Below are 19,037 nucleotides of genomic sequence, written 5' to 3' on the forward strand. Positions count from 1 at the left end.
GACAACCAATTACAATTGGTTACAAGGGAATATGAACGCTCTATGATTGGTTAGGTTTTAAAATATCAGGAACATTCCATCTGTCAGATTGGCAACAATGTGAACTGACATATTTAGGCAAACAGACCGATGTTGACAAATGTCAGTCAAGTTGAAATGAAAATGAAAATGTAATTTTTAATCTTTTGCAGATCAGATAGAAAAATCATGTTTTTTAGAAAATTTATTTTAGAGTTACGATATAATTTGAAATTTGCTCGCATGTATCCTCCATTAGAGCTTATGAAACATATATCAGTAAAGGTGGAATAAAAGTATTCAATTAAAAGTAGTTCAATAAATCTGAATTTGTACAATTCAGGGCGTCATGATGGAATATGAGTACGGTTCTTTTAGAAAAGAATCAGATTTTCACAACAAATGTTGCGGTGGAATGTTATGGTGCATTAGAGATATTTGCGGAATTATATGTGCAATTTTAACATGGTTATTGATATTATATGCAGAGTTTGTTGTTATGTCTGTTATACTCATTCCAAGCCCTTATCCCATTTACAGTATTGTTCATATGGTTATATTCCAATTATGTGCATTTTTAGCAATAACATCACATCTAAAAACTATGTTTACAGATCCTGTAAGTACTCATTTCTTAATCATTAATAATTGATACCACTACTTTAATTAAATGAATTCAACCAAATATTTTGTTTGTATAGCTCATCTACATAATTGTTTTTGCAATGACTGTAATCAGTAGACTTATACACTTATTAAACATGGGTTATGTGACAAATGTACTTGTTTTTTGTTTCATGCTTGATGATAAACATTAACAAGGTTATGACTGGCTGTTTATTTGATTCATATTTATAAGTATATTTTTGATCATATCAAAATCCCAAATTAAGTATAAAATATATTTTCACTTTTTGGTAACAAGCAGGAATATTAAAAATGTTAAGTTTTCAGATAATTGCATATACAGCATATACATTATTTGCATCTTAACTGAAGTCCTGCTGTTTAACTATTTAAATTAAAATTAGTAAATTATAAAAATTGAAAATGTTTTTCAAACAATTGCAAAAAATGATTGTTGTGGTATGGTACATTTAAAACTATTTTGTGCCAACTAACAGAAGTTATAAAATGAGCTACCTAAAAGGTGAAGATATAGACTATCATCTTTTAACACTGTGTATAGTTTAGTTAATTCACTGATCTTGGGAATATTTTGAGAGAGTTATTGTAGGAAACATACAACATAAAAATTCTTAGTATGTTCACTCAGCTTGGGAATATTTTGACAGTCATTGTTAGAAACATGCAACATAAAAATGACTACCACATCTTATTAAAAACTGAAATAAACTTACTGTTGCAGACTTCTTTAATTGAAAAAAGACAAACAATCACGAATAATGGAAGTGTATATTCATTAATTTTGATTAAAAACTTTACATTTGTAAATATTAATCTATAAATGACTAAAAATACTTCGGAATATCAACAAATATTGCAAAACAGCCTACTATCAAGCATTATGAAATTAAATGTTACGAGAGAATTATATTTTTCAGCAGGGTGGAATGGCCTGTCATATGGCAAGTTCCACATTTACCTCTGAACAGTGCAGATCCTTAGGAGTCAATGCCCAACCAAATTCGAGCACTCATAAAGTTTAAGTGCGATGCTACTCTGTTTTAAAAATAAATATTTGTTCTGTCCCAATAGGTATTTAGTTGCCAACAAAATAAACAATTTTTATTATTAAATTATTGGAGAACGATTTTCAAAGTGGAAATTGAAACATCAATAGTAATTATTAATTAGTTCTGTTAGAGTAAGTAGATTTTATTTTGTGTTGCTAATTAGTAATTAGTTGTTAGTAATCTATAAAACAACTATAATGTTTCAAAAATAAACACCTTTGTCTTATTGTTTTAATTGTAATTTTATTTCATTGATTAATGCATTTGAGTAATTTTTACACTTATAAGTTATAATTAATATTGATTATGAGCAAGAATGCTTTGCTGTATAGTAACTTCCAGCCACTTCCAATGGATGTCATTCAAAATTTGGCCAACATGGCACAATAATTAATAAATTTACTTCAGTGAATAGAACTAGATGTTAAATCGTTATGTTTGACAATAACCCTCATGCCATAGATCACTATCTAAACAATAGTTGTTGGTTATGTCCAAAAATGAGTTGTTTACTATTTTTATTTGGAATTAACCAGAATTTCAGTTTAAAATATGTTTAATTTGTCGTTTCGATACAGTTTCAGAACAATATCAAGCAATTGTGTAGAGAGGCTATTAAATTATCATTAAGACATTTACAAAATGATAGTACTTTTTATAATTACTGTAGGATATATTGGAGAGAGTCTTGTAGTAAATTGTATCTCTGATTTTAGGGAGCAGTTCCCAAAGGAAATGCTACCAAAGAAATGATTAAACAGATGGGGTTTAGAGAAGGACAAGTGATATTTAAGTGTCCAAAATGTTGTAGTATTAAACCAGATAGAGCCCATCATTGTTCAGTTTGTCAAAGGTAAGAATATTACACTAATCATTAAAATATAAAGGTTTTAATTGGTTTGTTACCATAAAAAACTGGAAATTAATGTTTTTTTAACATATTCAAAATAAAACAATTGTCTAATTACCATCATAGTCAACAATAAAACAATGGTCTAATTACCATCATAGTCAAAACTATCATAGGTTGGATCAAACTGGGATGTAGTTCATTTTTAATTTAATTTATTAATGGTTATTACAATGAGAAAATGACAATTTTGTGATTAACAGAGATAAATGAAATTATTAGAGCATCCAGATCCAGATGCAGAGCTTCAATTAAATGGAGTCCAAATTGATATTCACAAAATTACATATTTGGGAACTATCATAATAGACCAACTAGAGAAACATAGAAATAAAATGTAGAAAGCAATGATTAAAAATACTTTTAGGAAAATGAAGACATTTCTTTGCAATAATCATCTAAGTTAAGAACTAAGACAAATAATTTTGTTAAGTGCTATATTTGGTCTGTACTTTTGTATGGAGCAGAAGTGTGGACACTAAAAGTATCAAGCATGAACAGATGAAGCATTTGTAAATGTGGATTCATAGACAGATGCTAAAGATACCTTGGAGAGCATGTTAAACTAATGAGGAAGTACTAAGGAGGGTCAACAGAGCTAGAGAATTTCTAAAGACTGTTAAACACTGAAAAATGTCTTATCTGGGACAGATAGTAAAGGGAAATTAATGTAGAATATCACAACTGATCCTTAAAGGCAAAATAGAAGGACATAGAGGTGTAGGAAGAAGAGGTTTCTTAGTTAAAAAATATTTGTGAATGGATATCAAATGAAAGACAATTATTCCATGTCGCAGAAGGTAAAGAAGCCTTCGCAATTGTGTTAGCCAATGTTGGATAGTTCTGATATGTCACATAAAGAAGAAAAAGAAGAGCCACCTGGTAGAACAAATATTTTTAAGGCTTTATAACTAAGCTACAAAATATGTGTATTGTAAATAATTCACAATTATGAAGTGTGGCAGTTAAGTTCTGAGACTGTTGATATAACATTTTTATTTATCAATTTTTCAATTTTAATTTTTTTTCTTTTAAAACACTTTTCTTCTGCATTATAATTACTTGTGGCAGGTTCCCTTCAATCAAGATTTGATTTTTAAGTTGCCAAATCTGGCAAGCAGGTCTGTGCTCCATGATTATGACCTAGTTTGTGGCCAAATAGTCTTTGATATAGTGTGTATTGGGAGCCAGTGTGATGTCTTGATGGATGATGCACGAATTTTTTTTCTCTTTACACATATTGGGCCTCTAGAATTTTTCCTCTGAGTTTTGTAAAATCTCTAAATATTAATAATGATTTACTGTCTGACCTTATGAACTACACCCCATATATTGAATATAACAACCAGCATTGCCTTGAATTTGCTAATTCTTGTTTTTTTTACTCTGGAAGTATTAAAAAATCTATGTTTTATCACAAGTTATGACAACTGTTAGGAGTCTAGGAAGAAGCTTAGCCCACATTTTCTTTATGTTTAGTTCCTTATTCAAAATTTGTCTCAGTTTTTTTATTAATGTCCTCATGTTCAGCAATAGCCTCAATACTAAATTGACTGTCTTTTCGAACTATTTTGCTCACTTTTTGAATGTCAAAGTCTCTTTTTGAAAATACAGGCTACCCAAGGCACTCATTATCTTCAACATTATTGCCACACCTGGTATATTCACACGAAAATACTGAAAGTATTTTTAATACTTGCTAATGTCAGGTTATCATATGCATGTATTAATGACTAATATATTCTTGGAGGCACTTTTTATCTATTTTCTACAGTTTTTTATATTATTTTCACTCTAATAAACTCCTAATCAGTCAAGACTCCATCGTAACTTTTTTATTGAATATTTATTTTTTTATTAAATTCTGGTCTATTGAATTATCAGACCAGTGGAATGTTTACCTGGTTGTCTGGAATTCTGAAACTGAGGAAGCATTTTATTTGCAACATTCCCAAAATCTCACTCTGTAGAATTCTTCCTTTAAGAATGTACAGATTACCAGTTTTTTCATATATGATAATAGGCTCCAATATAATAAGAGTGTGCATTACTGTTGTAAAATAACATGTAGGAGGATTGATAATTTATTCATCTAATAAGAAACCTTGGATTCTTTTAGAATAAAAAAAAATGATAAATTGCATGTATATGTCATATTATCTACTTATTTTGAATTATCACTTTAACTAGACTTACTCATTTTTTCCTAGGGGATTTTTCTTTCATACCAGAGTGGTCTTACGGTACAAATTTTAAACTCACTAAGTCAGACTTTTTTTGTTTTTTTTTTATCTGTACAAACAGTAATAATAAAACTGGTCGAAAAATGATTGATAGAACATCTAATAATATATCTTTTATCTAGTAACACACATAAAAATAAAGTGTTATTGACACTTCAACAACATGAAGCATGAGGTTTTTTATTGGCCATTTTCTCGAAATGACTTAAGTATTTTCACTTGGTGAGTTTTGCATTAAGCCCACGATATAAAAATTGATATAAAATTCCAATAGATGACCATTAAAGAAGATCTTGTATGTAAATTAAAGGCAGACCAGCTCAGTAAATGATTTAAATATACCAGTGTAGTTATCAACTGCTCCTTTTTCACCAACAGACTTGATTTGAGTATTTATTCCTACCAGTCAATCGATTGGTAATAGTTAAACACAGTAAACATATGGATACAAATGGAAATGGTTATAAAATTACTAAATGTGCAGTTAAAAAACAGTTAAACATACAATACATTATCGTAGAGTAAACACCACGCTAGACTGTTAGACATAAAACACTATTGAAGTGCCAAAACTGACAAAGCAAACATAAAATTTAGTTGTAGAAAAAGGGTTAGAAAAAATAAATGATTGGGAGCATGTGGCTTCTTTTTCCGGAGGAGAGAAATCGATAAAATCAGAAGCAGGAATATTTAAAACATATATATATGAAACACTGATTCAATCATTCAATGAGAAATGTAAATATTGTTACAGTACACAAGAAATATTAAAACTACAACAAAGATGTGAGAAATTATCATTAAATATCAAAAATCAAAAAATGATATTCTGCAAAGAAGAGAAAGGAAATCTGGTGGGAAGATATAATGACAAGTGTTTATAGGTGTAAGGAATATTTTCATGAGATATTAAATGCTAGTCACACAAGAACCATATTATAATTAGAATCATATAAATCATATTAGAATAGAATCATATAATTAGATCACAAAATTTTAACAAAAACATGAGTTAATCAAATTATATTTAAATTTGTTGCTCAAGTAAACATATGTCTTTTACAATGCATTATTCTGAAAAGTATACAAAATTTTAAATCACAATGACAATGAAGGTGTCAAATCGATATTTGTAGTAGCAGAAAAATGATATTTAATCAAAGACATTCCATGATTTTCAAGTGGAGATTATCCATTACTCATTTCAGTTGGATAAAACTTCATTTGTACAATATATATGACTCACCATAGAATCAAATAAAAAGCTGTTGCCTGAAATAATCACATAATTTTAAGACTACAAATTTAAGTAAATGGATGATTCATAGATAAGTAGTAATAACTAATAAGATGTCTCTTGCAGGGCAAAATATTTCTTTGTTTAATTTAAATATTCATTGTACGAAATACATGGTGTGCATTTGTTGTAGGTGTATTAGAAAAATGGACCATCATTGTCCATGGGTAAATAATTGTGTAGGAGAAAATAATCAAAAATATTTTGTTCTTTTTACAGTAAGTATATTAATTTTTTTTCAGTACTCTGTTAAATGTGTAATATTGTAAATTATGTAGAGAATACCTTAATGACACCATTTTTTAATTCCAGTTTAAGCCAGTGTCTTTTCCCATTATATTAAATTATTTCCCAATATATCTGTAAAACATCTATTGCCAACTATATTAATATTGTTGTTACAATATCGTACAGAGAATTTATTATACAAACCAACAATTTAATTCCCATTTATCATATAATGCTTTTTCAAAGTTCTTTCATTTATTTTTTTTTATTTACAAACTCACATCAGCCTTTATTGCTATTAGCGAAACAAAAAAAAAATATTAACATAGAATAACAGAATAGTATAACAATCAAATTTCGTATAAATAGTTTATTTCTTTTAAATATTGAATAATCACTTTGGTACCATACTTTAAGAATAGTTATTTCAAATTCCGGGATTCTGAATTCACCTCTACACACTATGTAACAGGCACTCCACTAGAAGGTGTTTTATTGTTAGCGGGGTCTCGGAACATAACACTCCGGTTGGGATCTCGTGTCATCAGATGTTCATGCGACTATAATCAAGCAGTAGCGCACCTAGAATTTGCCTCTGGGGGGGTTTGGTTGGTCACCGAAATTTTTTTTATGATGTTACCTCCATTTTGAGTCCTTAAAATGTGTGAGTAACAGTGTCGGAATAGGGTCCTGCGGGAGGTTTTAACACCTCAACCCCCCTGGGTGCGCCACTGTAACCAAGCCACAGTCGCGTAATGATCACCTGAGAAAAACCATTGGTGGAACTATCAGACCATGGTTGAAATGTTGGTTTTATTTCAAGTAATTTCGCCTGTTTTTTGTGTCACCTGCTCTTCCATATGCCAACTATTTTGCCGTGCAACTATAATTTGAGATCTGTTGCTTGGATTTTTTGATAGATTTCAATAGTTGCGTCCATTTCCAGTGATTCCAATATGAGATGGGACCCATAGGGAATTAATGTTTCTGCGATTTAGATTTTGCAATTCTTCTCTAATAAGTTTGGCACAGGATGGGAAGAATAGATTTTCGAGATGATTTCTAGATAATTTAGTGAGTCTGTAATTACTAGGAAGTTAATTTCAGGACTTTCTGTAATGTGACATATGGCTTTATATATTGCAAAGAGTTATCCTGTTAAAATAGTATTAGTCTCTGCTAGTTTATATTTATTTATTTCATCCTTTTATTACAAAGGCAGATGCTACACAATGTTCCGTCTTAGATCCATTGGTGAATAACTGTTGAAGGGGAAAAATTTAGAAATTCAGGTTTGACATTTAGAATTAATTAAATGACAATTGGTTTCTTTTTTATTTTCTGACAATCGATCCAAATTTATATGAGAATATATTAGCCAAGGAGGAGGAGTTGGCATCTTGTTAGAATATATTTTTCTGGGACTTAATGACCCATGGGAGGTTTAATTCATTTATGACTCATCTGCATCTTTCATAAAAGGGAATGTGGGTTTTTGCGTGCGAATATTCGAGGAGCGAATGGTTTGGTGGCATTGTAAAGAGTACTGCTTTGCTGCATATGGGAGTAATACAAAATACATATTCCTTTCTTCTTAGATCTAATGGTAGTTCACCGAGTTCGGCCTGAAGACTTAGGTATAATAGGAGTTGTTCTAAATGCACTGCATATTATTCTAAGAGTTATTTTGAATGGTGTTTACAACTTTTAGAATTGTTGTTGAAGCAGACGAGTAAGCATGGCATCCATAATCGATCTTGGAGCGGAACAGATTTTTATATAATGTATGTAGAGTTCTACCGTCCGCTCCCAAGTTAGTAAAGACAGTTTAAGAGATTGAGTCTTTTTTTGAAATATTGCTGAAATATATTTGATGTGGTCCTTCCAGGATAGAGCTTGATCAATTGTTAAATATAGATATTTAATTGTTTTTACATATTCAAGTGTCAGACACAAGTCTGGCTAATTGGCTTTGCCAAAGCCATTTATCAGAAAAAAAAATGAACGTAGGTAGTTCCTTTATCTTACTTTGGTCTCTTTGAGAATATGATGCAGCGAGTTTCAGATGAAGAAAACTGAAAACCGCCCTTTTAGACCATGCTATGCATTTATGGAGATGATTCTGTAGTAAATTTGACCATGACCTGTATATTGTTACCCTTTAAGAATATTATAAGGTCATCCGTGTACAGTCTTGTTTGAATGGATTTATTCATTGATTTTGATTATATCATTAATAGCTATAAGGAAAAGCGTTGGGCTGATTACCGAGCCTTGAGGTGTGCCATTTTTTGATATCTCACATTAGATAGAAAACCGTTTATTTTTACCTTGAAATTTGTATTTAAGAGAACATTTTAAATAAAAACAAGTATATTTTCTTGATAGCCCCATGATTCCAGTGTTTTCTTTCATTGATATTGACTAAAATAATGAGACATTTCTTTTAATTTTGTTATATATGTAGTTTAGTTTTATTTTTATTAAATTTTCCATACTGCTCTACACCAAATGCCAATTTTGGAGAGATTCTCGAAATGACATAGTTGCGTTTCGAGTTACCAGACTCCTCCGGCCGGTGAAACGTTTAGAAGTTCGGCATTCATTCAGTATTTGCGAAATGTTATTTACCACTCAGCATAATTGCTTTCTGCTATTCAGACAGACTTTTTCTCTCTTATATTAAACCTAGCCTACCATCAATATACTGACAACTTGAGACATTTCTCACACTTTTAATCATAAGATTTTAAAATGGCACCGTCAGTACTTTTGAGGTGTATTCCTAGGCATAACTTTAAATTAGGAATTTCCTTTAGGAGAAGACTGATAGTATATAATTGATCTGAATTAATATGAATGATTCTATCATACATGATCATGATAATAAATCTTTTGTGTTAATAGATAAGTATAGGGCTTATTTGTATGTAATTACGTGGCTAAATGTTCTAAACCAAGGCTAAAATAAAAAAAAAAGTATAGGGCTGGAACTAGGAGATTTGTCTGGGAGGGGGCAAATATCAGTTCGCCACCCTCTTTCCTGATTCCCCACCCACCACCTGAATGACCTGAATGAGCCTTCTTAACTGCAAATGTACTCATGATGTCAAAGGGATGCTCTTTTGTGTTCAATTGATATTATACTTGGAGAGTCTGTTCTATCCCAGTGTACTTCTGATGTAGTTTTTGTCTGACACAAATGTCACTGGCAGTGTGAGAAACATTCTCGGCGCAGTGGTAATGTTAGTAGCCGATTCCCCTTTTATTTTTATAAATACACTTAACATTTGTCTTGATGTAGCTTCCTTTAAATTTTCGTCAACTAATAAAGCGTGGTGCTTGAAACTTTCTATTATAAAGTGCAGATGTTTGCCAATTCTTTTGCTTTCGTTTTTAGATATTTTATTTGCATTTCTCTAATTCGAACTTTATTATAAAAATCCAAAATTGCTGTTTATGTTGTGCAAAGCCTTAAACCTGTCACTGAGTTCCTTAATCATCCAGTCAAAAACCTCTAACATGGCTACTTTGTACAAATTCTCAGCACTTGTCAGACTTCATCATCACATAGCTAATCAGGCATTTATTTATTTTTTTCTGAGAACTCAGCTAGTAGATCATTCATGCTTGCTAAAAATTTAACCTCAGTAAAAGATTGTTTGGCTCTTAGGCAAATATATTAAAAACAACAAGAGCCAAAATAAAAAGCACTTACACAGTGGTGTATACAAACTTAAATGTGGCGACTGCCCAAAAACTTACATCGGTCAAACTGGTAGAACTTTTAACAAACGTATAGCAGAACATAAAAGGGCTTTCAATAATAGGAAAACAGATTCTACTTACGCATCATCATAATCATTCTTTTAATGACGAATTTCAAATTCTTCACATCCAAAATAAAGGCCTTGAGCTATCTTTATTAGAATCTATGGAAATTAACAAATTAAAAAACACAGACATATTTCTGAATGACCAACTTGAGACAAACAGTTCTCCCCTCCTAAACCTATTGCGTTAAAGACTATAAATTGTAAACACATCCAAAAATAGATCACTTGAGAAAGGCACTCTGTCGAAACAGCTGTAGTGATGTTCTCGTTTTTCTCGTTTTTTCGGTTCTTCAGATCTTCATTTTTACTAAATTTCAATCAAATTTGCTAACACACCGAATAGTACTCTGTATAAAATCTTCAGATATAAGCTCCAGACATATTAAATTAGATCTGTAAATAAAGAAAATGCTAAAAATTATCTTAAGACAATAATATATGACTGTGGTAGAATATCGTGAATAAACAAACGAAAATCTGTGGGAACAAAAACAAACCTGCAAGAAGCTCCTGTTTTTCTTGGTGACACATTATTTCCCTTATGGATTATATGAACTTCTCCAGTAATTTTGACCTTTTTATTTTGTTATATTCATAATCTTCACTCATCCTTATACCAGACACTTTTCTAGATTTATAAGCATTTTCGGTAAGCTCACAATTGTTCATTTTCGTCACAGTTACAGTGAGGTTATGTCACATCTAATACTTGCGTTTCGTTTCACTACAAAGAGACATAAGTCCAGCGCTTGTGCCATTTTCAAACAGACTTCAATTTTGTTTGCCTTTTATGTTGACTTGTGGTATATGAAGATGTTCTCTTTTTATATGTGTAGTACAATAATATCCCACTACAGAATCACTTCGTTCATGATACTTACATTTTTACATACATTTAAAATTAGAAGAATACATTGATTATTGTCGCCTGTCAAAAAGTGGCCGCAAATATTTTTAATTCAATTTTTGATACCTATATATTTTATTTCGTTTATTTATTTTTTAAATAAAATAAGCTGCTCATGACGTATATGCATGTTTTTTATATCAAATTAAAGCTATTTGTTTTCTTAATATGATGATAATAAGGTTGCATGAGAAAAAATTGTCGCAAATTAGGGTTGGCAGCTCTTAAAAACGCGTGGTATCAAACATAAAGTAAAATAGAGTTAGGGCGCAACGACACTGGTTTGACAAGTGATAATATGTATACTTCATCTAATTTACAAACCGTTGCACGTAATCCGCGTCATAGCCCGTGAGGTCACATGATACCAACACGAAATTTTTAGGCGGTAGGTTTGTTCTTTTTTAGAATCACTTTGCCGAGTACACTGGCATTACAGCCACTAGACATATTTTATTATATACGCGTAAAAATAATATTTAAAGATTTCTATTAATGACTTAAAGAAATACACCATAATATGTTTCATTTAATTTGTATAAATGCATTATAAAGCGTTTTTATTAAGAACATTTGTTCGGAACACACTGTAACTGTAATCGAACGAAGGTGATATTTTGGCATACATTGGTAACACTTATTGGACAGTTGCGGTGTTGACTAATGTTAATAAGTAATGAAAAAAGTGTTGTTTTTGTTGACCTATTTGATTTAAAATGGATTCAGGATTTTTTTATACTTTGGCAACTATGTCAACTTCGATCTCTGTCAATGATAATGACGTGCAACGGTAAGTAAATTAGATGGACTATATATTATTATACAGTGTGTCCCTAAAGTATGGAATAAATTCGATATTTTCTAAATGAAAAGCCTTTAAAAAAAAAAAAACCAAAAACACGTCGATTTTCAAGTTTAATGTTCTACATTCTACAACAAAATTTCATTATAAAAGGTAATACACGATGATTAAGGTGATGACGTCATCGGCTCTTTGTTTTTTTAAATAAAACCCCCCTATATTTTATGACATTTTTAGATCGATAAAAATGAGCTGATTCCAAAAAAGTATAATACTCGGGGTCTAATGGATATAATTTGAAAGATATCCGCTTAGAAAATAAATTATTTAGTATCAGTTGCAAAAAGTAGCCTACTGCTAGTTTTTAGTGAAATGTAATTATTTTTTGTAACGTTCAATAACAATTAAGTAGTACAATAATTGTATTAATTCGTAAATGTTCTGTATTATTGCTTAGTTGCAAGTAAGATTGAAAAGAAATTTCGAGAAACTGGTACGGTTGAAAATGTACCCAAATCAGGTCGTCCCTTTCTAAATTATGATACAACATTAGATGTTCTACTTGCTTTTGGATAAATAACAATGATGGATAACTGCCACCGAAACCCTCTCTTGGTTCAAAATATTATTTTTTCTGATGAGGCTACATTCATATTAAATGGCGAGGTCAACCGTCAGAATTTTAGATACTAGGCAAAAGAAAACCTCAACTGGACGCGGGAACATCATACACAATTCCCGCAAAAGGTAAACGTATGGGCTGGCATTGTAAGAAATAGAATCATCGGACCCTAGTTTTTCGAAGATATTTAAATGGGCCAGCATACCTTCAGTTTTTAAGGGGGTATCTCGTACCTACTGTAGTTAATTTATTCCCCAGTAGAATTAATCCTGGAGGTTTTGATGAAAGTTTATAGTTTCAACAGGATGGTAGAAATGTTTCAAAACCTGGTGAACTTCGTAAATACGCATGCTCGAAAAGATAAATGGAACCTAAAAACATGTACCGTTTTAATTTCATAGGAAATTATTAGACAGGGTAGGATTTGCATGTGCTAATGATATCGAGTATTTCCAATAAACATGACATATTATGTTTCTCCAATCTTAAACATTCCAGTTAGTCATCGCATTTTTATTTTATCTCACATTGAAAGATGTAATAAAAATTTACGACTTCCCGTCTTCACTGCCGATAAGAATTGCTGTGTAAAAATATAAAATATTTACATTGCACTAATTTGGCTTATAAATGAAATAGAACTGAAAAAAATCTAGAGGACAAATAAATAAATAACAAATCAATGTATGATAGAGAAATAATAGGATTTTGATTTTAAATTCAGCAAAATATGTTTATACGAGACGAAAACCTCGAATTCCTTGGGAAAAATATTCCCATGAGATTTTTTGCATAATCAATTAAACTCAAACAACTAAAAACAATGTTTTAAAATCAAATAAGCCCAAACTAAAGTATCAGAAACTGATAGAACAAGGTTACACACTTTTAAAAGTGAATTTTTTTTAATTCATTAATTTGTCATAAGTGTACAAAACATATAAGTTATTTGCAAAAAATATTAAAATAAACATAATATAACTTATATTCTTAGGATCTCACTCTAAAATGTAAAAAACGACTTAAAACGCACTGAACATAAACAGTACCTCACTATAAAATATTAAAAACGAAAACAAAATATTAAAGCTTTTTCACTAACGCAAAAACTAGTTCGTCTCTGCCTCGCTACGATAACGCACTCAAGAGAACTTCATGTTTTTAGCAATACCTGATATCATTGTTTCGTTCGTAGATCGACGTCACTAAATGATTACGTTAGGTCCACGACATTATCAATTATCTTTACGTCTCCGCATTATGCTGTAGATGTTCGAAGGTACCTAAACGAAATTTTTCCGAACAGGTGGATTGGAAGACGTGGACATATTGAATGGCCGGCGAGGTCGCCAGACCTCAATCCTTTGAATTATTTTATGTGGGGTCTTTTGAAGAATGTTGCTTATAAAACGAAATCTGCAAATATTCAATACTTAAAAACAAGAATTCGTAAAGAAATAAACAATATTTCTTAAGAAACCATAAACAAGGTTCTACAAGAATTTGTACAACGTTTGGGTTACTGTCAACAACGGCTACAATTCGAACATTTAAGATAAACTCATGTATTAATTACTGGATTACTTTTAAGTTATTTATTTATAATTTATTAATATTAGAAATCAATAAAAATTAATTTTCTAAGCGCATATAGTTCAAATTATATCCGTTATCCCCCCCCCCCCGATGATGATGATCCCCAGTATTATACTTTTTTGGAATCAGCTCATTTTTATCGATCTAAAAATGTCCTAAAATACATGGTGTTATATTTAAAAAAAAAGCCGATGACGTCATCACCTTAATGTGTATCAACTTGTATAATGAAATTTTATTGTAAAATGTAGAACATTAAACTTAAAAATCGGCGTGTTTTAGATTTTTTTAAAAAGGCTTTTCATTTAGGAAATATCTAATTTATTCCATACTTTCGGACACACTGTATATTTATCGACGCATGCCTTAAAAACTTACACAACTGACACTTCAAACCAGTAGCGTTGCGCGTTAGCTGTCTTTTATTTCATCTTTTATACCTTGACCTTGCATTTTTAACAGCTGGCACTCTAATTTTTGACCATTTTTTCTGAGGCAAGCTTATATCATCATATTAAGAAAAATATTTAATTTGATATAAAAAACATGCATATACGTAATAAGCAGCGTATTTTTTTTAAAAAATAAGTGAACGAAATACAATTTTTGTCAAAAATGAATTACTATTAATTAAATTAAAAATATTTGCAGCTACTTTTTAACTGGCAACCTATTATCTATATGTATGTACAAATGTGAGTTTGATTATCTATGTTATGAACGTAGTGATCTTGCAGTGGGATCTTAGGCTAGTGTGACTAATGTGTTTTTCGAAATTACGCATTAAATTATTATTGTAGTATATTTTTCACTAGAAGGATTGTTAAGATATGGTTCTTTAATTTAATTATATCCATATTTTATATGATACTGAATACATTTGAGTGCCTTATTGTTTTATTCACCACATTTTTATTTCCATTTTGTAACTATATACTTTTTATTTTAGCTGTATATCGCCACCATATCACTACATTCGCTCTTTCTGGCCATCGATCAGTTCCTAACGTGTATTCGGCACGAATGGAAAGATTGTACAACATATTCACCTCCCGCGACAGTGGTACTGTTACTTTTTCTTATGTTCGAAGCGTTGCTATTTGCCATATTCACAGCAGTGATGCTCGGTACGCAAGTGCAAGCAATATGGAATGACGAGACTGGAATTGAACAACTTAAAAAAGAAGAGGCTCGATGGGTGAAGAAATCGCGATGGAAGAGTATCCAGGCTGTGTTCGGACGTTTTTCGTTATTGTGGTTTTCGCCTTTCGCTAGACCTTCACCTAAGTTTAAGCATGAAAGTGATTTGTATGCTGTTTAAGTTATTTATATACATATTAATTTTATTTAATTAAAGCTTTTTGGTAATTTATGGAATTTATACATACTATTAAGTACCTAGAAATTTTTTCCTACAAAACAGGCATATTTAAAATTAAATTTATATGTCAAGTACTTAGTAAAAATAAAGTACAAATCGTTTAAGTTTTTGTTTATTTGTATTAATATTTCTCCCATTTTTAGCAGCCTTGTACGCATCTTGTTCCATTTTTGTCTGGTCCTTTGAAATTTTGAATGTGGTTTCACGAAGTTTACCTCCAGATTTAAGAGCTAATTTAACTGTAGCATCATTGCATATAACTTTGACTAACCTATTTCGACCAGAGAGTTTGCCTACTTGTACAACACGACTTATAGTAGCTTCATACCTGAGTCTATTAAAAATCTCACTTACTAAATTTTCATCATAATCAATACGGTCATTGAGTTGGTTGAGTTACATTCAGGAATTTTGTAAATCATAAGATTATGAGATCTTTCTGTGTTAAAATAACTCTTCGTCCTTTTGTCCTCTGGTGTTTTCAAACTCGTTGAAACACTTTAATAAAGGCTTGTCGATAGTTTTTAACTTCAAAATCTTTGCCACACCTTTGAGACAGTATGGTCTTGATTCGGCCAAGTTTCGTCTAAAAGGGACTGTTAGTAGTTCCAAGCTATTACCAAGGTGTGGATTTCAACGCGTTTAGTGCAGTTTGAATGTCTGAGGCAATAACTATTAAATAAAAATAGTAGATAATAAAAATAATACTAATAAAAAACTAAACGACTAGTAATAAACATTTTATTGAAAAATATATCAAATTCAGTTATAAAAATTATATTTTGATTATCATCATCCACTGCAAACATTGTGATCCAAGTTATCAAAGAGAATAGGTATTTTCTTCCTATTTATCTAAAAAGGTTAGTGTGTACTCTCTGCAGTGAAGGAAATAAACTTACAACTAATTTTTATGAAAAAAACTGTACATTCGTAAAATTTTATACAAAAAGTACATCTCAACTTTCAGTACTCGCACAACCATTTGGAATGACATATTAAATTCAAAAGCGATATTCCAATAAACGATACAGGATAAATAATCAGTCTTTACGACCACGAAACAACGTTATTTTAACTTTAGATTTGAAAGCTGATCTTTAAGTGCTACGTATTTCGGACCAATGATTATTATTAAACAATCCCCAGCAGACCAAGTCCAAATACATAAATGTGTGAAAATAATGTACAATAATTGGTGATGCTAAGATATTAAAAAACATAATTTAAGAAAGAAAAACTAACAACTTCAGCAAAAAAAATAACTTTCTTTTTTACACGAAAATAGCTTCAGAACCATAACTTTAGCAATCTCTAAATTACATTTATTGTGGTCATACTTTCTATTCAAACATGTATCTTAGCTTATATAATAAATCTTCCTCATAAAGTAATTAACAAAATTATTCGATCTCGTTATGAAGTAAATGCTCCAGAAGGCCACTTATGGACCAAATATACTTTTAGTGAAGTTTGCAGAAGTTATTATCAACATAAGTCGAGCATAATCATTTATTTTATGTTTTAAAGATGTGTCCTAAGTATTCATTTTAATTCCATGTATTTTGTAACTAAAAGATTATCGATGTTTGTCCCAAAACTATCTAAACTTTGTTCATAACTTCGCGCTAAATGTTCCAGCGCCCTCTGAGGGATACAAGCGTAATCAGTATCTCTTCACGATATTGCTTGCTGAAAATATTATCGGTAATGAATCGTTGGTTTACGTTTATTACCAGTAACAAAACAAAGAACCTCAGTCGTCACAGTTCTAACATAGCACCCTACGACTTTTTCCGTGTTTCCAAAATTGAAATTGCCGCTTAAAGGACAATTTTTCGATGACACTGAAGGCTATTATAAAAACGGAATTTCAGAACTTATTCAGTGACTTAGAAGCACCGATGAGATGTTATTTTAAGTCGAATGGGAATACTCCGAAGGATGCCATGAGCTGGATAAGAATAAAGCATCGCGAAGTTATGAACGAACGTCTGATAGTTTTGTACATAAAAATCTATTTCGCAATTGATAAAGATTGCCTACATGAGAAGCTGCCATTATTCTTTATACGTAATAAGTTAATCTATTAAAATACTAGGATACTTTAGAAATGTATGCTTTGCTCCGAAGGATAATTCATATGAGGTCAAATATAACAGAATGAAGCATTAAATAAATCCTTGTAAAGATGACATTGTAGTTTAAAACTTTTAAGAGGAACTGCAATCTCTAAATATCGAAAATACGTCCAATCAATCTTTGTACAGCACGATAAACAAACGTGTCATTATATTTAGATTTATTATGTAGAAAGAATAAAGAATAGGCCTTTTCATCATGTGACGAGCGCAAGCGCAGTCGTTAGCGCAAATTCGATAGTTTCGTACTGTTTTCATCAACAATGGCTGGGAGCGCAGTATTATCTCCACAATTGAATCAATCAGAAAAAATCGTTGATGTTACTTCACTTATTTACAATTCGTTTAAGCCAATTGGCTTATTGTACATACGTATTGTAATAACTACAATTTTTTATTCTAATAATTAATTTTAATAAATAATAATCGATTTTCATCACTTCTCGAAATATATTAACAAAAATATTATAAGGTAGTGACACCAAATAAGGCCAAATATATTCCAAATATTATTTCTTTGTAAAGCAATAGAACATTAATACTCTTTTAGGAACTAGTACTGTTTTTCGATATATTGCTTGTTATTCTTGTTCTTTTATGTTAAATAAAAAAGTAAACAGTGCTCTAATAAGGCCAATTGATTGGCCTTATTAAGAGTCAACTGGCCTTATTAAGAGCTGGTTGACATTGTAAACAATTTGTTTACATAATCGTTTAAAATACTTTTTCTTTGCAGATATGTAAATACACCAGGAAAAGGGCACAGTGGACCAAATAGGCCATTGAAGCTGCAATGAATGCCGTACGAAATGGCATGGTTGTTCATAAGACAGCACTTACATTTAATATTCCTCGGCGTACGTTACGTAACCATCTAGCTAGTGGTAATTCACAAAAACGACTTGGGCGGCCTCCAGTACTTACAAAACCTCAGGAAGATGAATTGGTTAGGCGTATAGGAAGATTGTGTGACGTGGGTTGTCAAAGAGACAGGAATAAGGCATCCATTCTCGGTTAAAAAGAAGATAGCTGGAAAAAAATGGATGAATTGTTTTTTTCTAGGAATCCTTACATTGCAAAGCGTCGGATTCAAAAACTCAATTTGACCAGGGCCCAAAAATTGAATCGTATAGTTATTAGTGACTATTTGAAGAAACTTCGACATATTTTATATGAGAAAGGCTTTGCAGGGAAACCTGCTCAAATTTACAACATGGACGAAAAAGGATGCCAGCTTACACTGAATCACCAACAAACTGTATTGGCTAGTAAAGGTGCTAAAATGGTGCATATCGTTGCACCAGAGCACGGCGAAAATATAACAATCGTGGCATGTGGCAACGGAATAGGCAACAGCAT

General features: G+C 31.0%; 1 protein-coding gene across 1 annotated transcript; it reads left to right on the top strand.

Moving 5' to 3' along the window:
* The first annotated feature begins 118 nt into the window (after positions 1–118).
* Positions 119–15,525, top strand: LOC140438195 (palmitoyltransferase ZDHHC3). Its single transcript, XM_072527904.1, has 4 exons — positions 119–637; positions 2,432–2,568; positions 6,299–6,383; positions 15,106–15,525. Exons 1-4 carry the CDS (start codon positions 368–370, stop codon positions 15,475–15,477), a joined length of 864 nt encoding a protein of 287 aa, XP_072384005.1. The 5' UTR covers positions 119–367; the 3' UTR covers positions 15,478–15,525.
* The last annotated feature ends 3,512 nt before the right edge of the window (positions 15,526–19,037 follow it).

This window comes from Diabrotica undecimpunctata, chromosome 4 (assembly GCF_040954645.1).
Source record: "Diabrotica undecimpunctata isolate CICGRU chromosome 4, icDiaUnde3, whole genome shotgun sequence".
NCBI classification, from domain to species: domain Eukaryota; kingdom Metazoa; phylum Arthropoda; class Insecta; order Coleoptera; family Chrysomelidae; genus Diabrotica; species Diabrotica undecimpunctata.